The sequence below is a fragment of the Acanthaster planci genome, linkage group LG21, assembly GCF_054643075.1.
Source record: "Acanthaster planci isolate LZ-2023a linkage group LG21, COTS_SCS, whole genome shotgun sequence".
NCBI lineage: Eukaryota > Metazoa > Echinodermata > Asteroidea > Valvatida > Acanthasteridae > Acanthaster > Acanthaster planci.
Window position 1 is genome coordinate 445,781 of NC_141797.1, and position 7,128 is coordinate 452,908.

Consider the following 7,128-nt stretch of genomic DNA (forward strand, 5'->3'; position numbering starts at 1 on the left):
TACAGGTAATTGAGGGTGAGGGCACTACGAGGAAGCGTTTTAGGGAGCACGTTGAGTGAAATTCAGCTCTCCGTAAGTTAGTCCAATGCAATTCATTTTCTTTACCAACATACATGTACGGAATTACATGTTGAGCCTGTGATCTTGCAGAATTTATACGGGACCTGATTGACAGGAGGAGGTTATCGATGGGTCATTATACGGGCACGTACAGGTACCCTGCCGAAGGGTTTAGTAAACATAAACACATCTCACTTGTCATCAAGCTGTTGGTTGTTAAATGCCATCGTTAGGCCTACTCTCGTGATTCACTATGGATGACGAGGAGTTGCCCAGACCTGTTGATCACATCAAGACTATCACAGCGATTGTGAAGCCACTCGCAGATCCCACGCGTCCAAAGTCCCGGTTTGTATGTCCACACATAACATAATAAGTCATTCTTGCCATGACTGGACCGTCTATCGCGCTGCTTGGTGCTGCAATGGAGGCACGGATCGTTACATTATGCATGTGCGACCATTCCACCAATTATGTTTGGTAATAGGCGCATCCATGAACCAAAATAAACATTGTGAAAGACCGAGGCGAAAAAAATATCCCCCAAGAGGAACTTTTATTTAGCAAAATTGACTTAGCGCTCAACTGTTCTGTGTATGGTCGATTTGAAAAGGGACACGGCATCACGGAAATCACATGAGGAACCTGAACAGTGTATGCTATAATGACGTTTTCGTGCTGGAAATTTTGGGATAGGGGAGGCGGGGCTTGCTCGACCATGGAAACTGGAAGGGAGGGGCTGCCATCATCCTAGGGGACGATGTCCATGATGTACAGGTGTAATACAGAGTATCCCCCTCAGTTTGTGCACCTGTGCGGCACGTTGTCCAAATTATGGCCAAATCATATTTATATTACAAAGGACTCATAAATCGAATTCTGTTGCCATCTGAAGTAAAAGAGATGGAAACCTCCTCAGGCCAGCCTGTGTGTGTCATTTTGCGTGGTCAAAGATTTTTTTCCACATGGCTAGAATCAGGTTGGGGGGGGGGCTGGAGGTCAGTAAGCTATCTGATGGGCGCCAGCCAGTTGTGACTCAGTGGCCAAGGAGAAGGGAGAGGGTATACTCTTCACAAACATGTAGCAGACTCGTGGTGGGGAGTCTGTGTACAAACATATGGGAGCGTAGGTTTGGCCCCGCCCTGTTTCAGTGACTGCCCGGATGATTCCATCAGTGAAGCCCCCTCTAAAAGTAGCATTAGGGATAGTTAGAAGAAGTCGCGGGATGTGGATTCGGTCATGTGTAGCGTTTAGCGGAACGAACATAACACATGATTTCTGGCCATTCTGCAGACACCCTACTACCACCACGAACAAATAAAAAAAAATGAAATGAAGTTGTTTTTCTGAATATGACTAATTCTTTTTTTGGAAATGGCAACCTTCATTGGTTTCATTCTAAAGACACCCAATATGTATTACATTAATTAATTCGGAATTTTACATCAGAACGGCATGGGTTGTACATGTACATTCTTCATTTCTGAAGGACACTGAGTACATTTCGTTTGGTAAGACGTTCAATAAATATCCCCACACAACTCCGGAGTTCATGCACGCAGTATGTATCCTTGCGCACCCAACTCCGGGGTTTATGCTCACGGTGTGTATCCTTCCCCACCCAAATCCGGGGTTTATGATCATGGTATGTATCCTTGCGCACCCAACTCCGGGGTTTATGCTCTTGGTATGTATCCTTCCGCGCCCAACTCCGGGGCTTATGCTCATGGTATGTATCCTTCCGCACCCATGCAACTCCGAGGTTTATGCTCATGGTATGAAATAGCCTTTGTTAAAACTTGAAGCGTAATAACCCAGTTGACCAAGAGGTCTTGTAATCTCCTTTAGTTTACATGAATAATTGTGAACACACTGCGCACCATCACTGACACTTTTTTGAGGAAGATAGTTCTCTGGAGAGCTAAAACAACTGGGGAAGATACACGCAAAGGAACAAGTTCACAATTTATTGCGCATATTGATGCCCTACATCATGATTCTAGCAATGCAGCTCTATCGTAGTGATGCCTTAAATGCAGTGAGAAATACAAAATCAACTACAAATATCTGTTTCTAAATGGAATTATTCCATTATCCCAGCCCAATGGAAAGAGTGCGGCACCTGATCACTATCCAGCCTCGAACACTGCAAAACATCTAAAACAATATTCTCGTTAAAAAGGCTGCACGAACATATTGCATTTTTACTCTAAAATGAACTCTAAAAGATATCCTTTTTGGGCTATGGCACATCCAAAGACTATCAAATCATGGAATCGATTGGGAATATTTATGTACACGTTTGGTTGAAAGACTCAATGAGTGACCGTTGTCCCCGTAAATATATTGTGAGGGTTGTAATGACAGGCATGAGAAAGATACCTAAATGGCGTAGTGATGTCGTAATGACCGAGTGACATACTACAGATTGGCTCACAACTAGTTTGTTGATCGTTTCTTGTTGTTTGTCGTGACCTTTGTTCCATTTATTGTTACCTTATGAGATTGTGATTTCTACAAATAAGCACCCAATCCAACTACCCACCGGTACTTGTGAGGCATATGCAGCAAATGGCCATGCTATAACTATGATGCTAATATATTACGGCATGATGCCATACAGTAGGCAAACTTCTGCAGAAAAATTCTGCGCTGACAGTTTAAGCACAGAATCCTTAGTTAGGGCGTATACGCATGTGCAACGCCCAAATTCCTCGCTAACCAGTGAAATACGTTTGCCATAAGCGCAGAATTTTCTGCTACGGTAAGCGCCGATTTTTTGCTTACAGTTAGCAGTGCCATGAAATTGGGCCCTGATCTAAGCCGTAATTGTTTGCTATAATTTAAAGACACGGGCTTACTTGCGATCGAAGAGTTCAGGGAGTTTCAAGTTTGCTAAGAATAAGCAACTTTTCCCCTTGCCTATATTTCACGAAGCTATGCAATCCCTGGTGATTCTTCCGGCGTGTCACTTGATTTAACTATTTATTGAAATAGCTAAATAACTAAAGCAACTGGATGTCCTTTCTTTGATAGCTGCCTCCAATACAGTTAATGCAAGGCCTTCGTCAGGACAAGCAGAGCAGTCACGACCAAATAGCTGATGCTGGTTGTCATAGCGCCGTTGCATCCGTCTGTGGTGCAGCAGCAAATGTAAGTGCCAGTTTTATCTTCGCCACAAACATTAATCCCACCAGATCTAGCACAATCTTCCTTCAAGGCGCACTGACGGTGGACATAGTCGCCAGTTTCAAGTTTCTAGTACGAGAAAAGACAATCCGGATAAATATCAGAAGCAGAGTTGTTGTTGGGGGACTTTTGAAAAAGAATGAGGAAATAATTTACATCGGGACTGGTTTTGTGAAAATAACTACAGGAATTTGTCATACTTTGTCATACTTCCTTTTCTATTTGTATGTGGTAAGGGTTTGTCAACCAATTTCGAGGAAATCCTTCAACACGTATTCATATAAAATTGACATTTTTTCTTTCAGGTTCCCCTTTGCAGATTGCGGAATCTAATTTTTTAAAATGCGTTTCAGTGGTTGATTCCGACTTTGAGTCAACTCACAAAGAGCCGGGCTATTTTTACCCATCTCACGGTTGGTTCCTCTCCCTTAATATCTCAACTGTGCCACTCTTGAGTTTTGTTTTATACTTGGCGTGCACATTTTATAAAAGGCACTCCTTCTCGTTATGAAAGGGAAGTTGAAAGTTAATCATAAATATACGTATGGTTTGATGTTACGGTCATATAAAGTTCAAGGCTACACGTGTGCCAGCCTGCGTGCATTTGATTTTGTGGAAGCACAAGGTTAGCTGGTTGTAATGACCTTGGATGGAACCGTGATAATGATTTACATGGAAAAGGGCAAAGAACCATTTTTTTTCAGTGACGTCACAGCAAAGACTTTTGTTTTGAAAAAGTCCCAAACTGCATTTTTTACTTTGTAGCTGGTAAATTGTAACGGTAAACAGTATCCCAATTTCAGCCAATGTTCGACGGGTTTCTTTTAACATTAGTGTCATTTTCTTACCATGCAAACATCTTTTGATTGACAGTCGATGAGCGAATTCTTATGTGCCACCTTGTCAAACGGGTCATTGCAGTTTCCGTTGAGGCTCGCACACTCATAGCAATTCAATGCCGCAATTCCATCGACTGGACGGTAATTGACACAAGAACAGAAATGACATGTCAGTAATGTTTTCCCCGATTTGCTCTTTGTCACGTTAAACCATGAGCGTAAATCGTGGTGGATGGGGGTAATGTATCCCCTTTTTGAGGTAGGTGGGCTTTTGAATCATCACCCACTTTGTTGCGGTGAGTAAAAATGTTAATGCGGAGATTGAAGAATTTTCCAGACTTTTAACGACTAATCTGCATTCAACATCACTCAAAGACGAAAGACAAATTTTAAAAGCCATAAATGTGCCATTCTGGATGCATATTACATATGTATATCAATATCATAAACATCGACTGTTATAAGAGTCAAACGGTGTCCCCACCCCCACCCCCACTTTTCATCTTTCATTCATTTCATTTTCATTTATTTTGCAGGAATAAAACTCAGAAAATTTACACAGTTTACAACATTAGTAAATAAAATGTAGGCTCAAAAATATAGTTTTCATTAAGAATCTATATCATTGAAAAACAAATCAAACAAACACCCCAACACCCCAACACCCCAACAAACAAACAAACAAACAAACAAACAAACAAACAAACAAACAAACACCCCAACAAACAAACAAACAAACAAACAAACAAACAAACAAACAAACAACCCAACAACCCAACAAACAAACAAACACAGGGTAATAATTAATCTCTGTCTCATCTAAGTGAGCACCTTCCCTGACTACAAATAGCACACACATGTACTAGAAGACAACGCAACAAAAACAAAAACAGCAATAACAACCACAACCACATCATCCACAACAACCACAACAATAACAACAATGAAAAAAAAATGCAAACAACACAAATACTGGAAACAAATATCAACCAAGCAACAGTTATAGCATCATATAAAAATACATGCTTAACAACATTACACAGTTTACCCTGGTCTCCCAGAAGATATATATTGAGCATGAAAATTGAAAAAGAAATAGATCAAACTGAGTTAAAGGTACCTCTAAAAATGGCAGCTTACAACCAAATTCATTACAAACTATTCAATCCCCATCAGCAAAATAAGTTAAACTTGTATCAATAAACTCTACACAGATAAGACTTGAACTTTTTATGGTGAAAAAAACTACATTAACGAAACGATTGCGGCCACACCATGGACCAATCTCCCACTCGAGCATGCGCGGCCCCGAGAAGAACCGGGGAACAACTTGACGCCCCGAACAGTGCACTCCGTCCGTCCTCAGTCTCCTGAACACAGAAAGAGCACACTGCCAAAAACGCCAAGCCACCCCCGGCCCCCCAGAACCACACACACGCAAGAAAGAGACCGATCCACCGTGCAACTGCAATCGCTTTACTCAAACTCTTTCCGTAAGAGTAACTCTAGAACCAGGCATCAAAAGATGTTTCGGAAGCGACTTTATGAATGAGGATAATCCAAAAACAAGTGCATCTTTGACACACCTTGGCAATTACTCCCATAATCTAGGAAATCTGTGAAATAGAGAATAATGAGCAGCAATAGCCCTCGCCCCCTGGTGGTGAAATTTAACACTATCAGTATGTCTAGGATTAACAGCAAGGTAGTCACCGATAGGAATGTCGAATTTGTTGCACAGACACTTTACAACAAACACAACCGAGAGAAAATGAAGTCTATTATTTAAAAGAGGTAAATCTAACCAAATACACCTGTCAGCATAATCTATTTCATTGTCATGATTATGAGTAATTCTTCTAGGGAGACCGAGGCAATATCGAGTAAAACGCCTCTGAATCTTTTCCAACGTGTCCGGCTGAGTGATAAGAGCAGGGCGCCAGACTGGTGCTGCATATTCTAGTAAAGGTCTGCTAATGGAACGATAGTGGGTTGTGAGGATTTTAGGGTCCCTGGATTTAGCAACTCTGCCAATAAAACCATTAAGGCTAGTAGCTCTAGACGTATTATACAGTTAATATGTTGCTTCCAACTTAGATCCCTTGAAATAATGACACCGAGGTATTTATAATTATCAACTCTTTCCAAAACATGATCACCAATCCTATACCCTGGCCTGGGGGGATTTTTAGAACGAGTCATCGTCATGAGTTTACACTTGTTGGGATCTAAATCCATATTATTAAGATTACACTACGTGTGTATATGCTGCAGGTTATTCTGGAGAGCCCACTCGTCCTGGTATTTTATGACCCTGTACAAAACTGTATCATCAACATAGTGCCGAAGATCAGACTGAACACAAAATGACAGATCAAAAACAAAGATGTTAAACAGTAAAGGCCCAAGGACAGGTTTCGAGTCAACTCGGACCCAAACCAACTCGGACCCATGCCAACTCGGACCCATGCCAACTCGGACCCACGACCAACTCGGACCCATGTCAAGTCGGCCACAATACTAACCCGGACCCACGACCAACTCGGACCCACAACCAACTCGGACCCAATACTAACTCGGACCCACGACCAACTCGGACCCACCCTGAGTCAACTCGGACCCAACCCCAGGAGCGTGATTAACTTGTTGAAAATTTTTATTTTGTCCACTTTTACATTTTAGCATTTGGTAAATGACACTTTTGCACTGCATGCTGCCAAGCTGTAACGTCCTCTCTACACGTTATGCAGGGAGACAGTGGCACAGGCTTCTCAGAATCTCTCCGTTTTCCAGATCCAGATCACTAGCAGAAATCGAATGAACTTTCACCAAACAGCCCCAAAGTTTTTGTTGCAATAAAATCCCACAGATAGGCCCTTCTGATGTACATAAGAGATGCTGCATACGTACAACAGATACTGCAGATACACATCAATGTCCCGAACATTGGACCTTTACAGTGTCTAATGGTGTTATCCTCCACCCCACTTTTCAATTTTTTTTTGGCCTGGCAAGTCTTACACCTCCTCCTTGCCCCATT

At 41.9% G+C, this 7,128-nt stretch overlaps 1 protein-coding gene across 1 annotated transcript in view; it reads right to left on the minus strand.

Moving 5' to 3' along the window:
* Positions 1 to 1,995: 1,995 nt before the first annotated feature.
* The window catches only part of LOC110982433 (uncharacterized), a 72,931-nt gene continuing 67,798 nt past the window's right edge, over positions 1,996 to 7,128 (minus strand). Inside the window, exons 3-4 of the mRNA XM_087131422.1 lie at positions 4,098 to 4,222; positions 1,996 to 3,318 (exon numbers count right to left, since the gene is read on the minus strand). Coding sequence (XP_086987548.1) covers positions 3,112 to 3,318; positions 4,098 to 4,222 — 332 coding nt within the window. The 3' untranslated portion in view covers positions 1,996 to 3,111. The remainder of the gene's footprint in view (positions 3,319 to 4,097; positions 4,223 to 7,128) is intronic.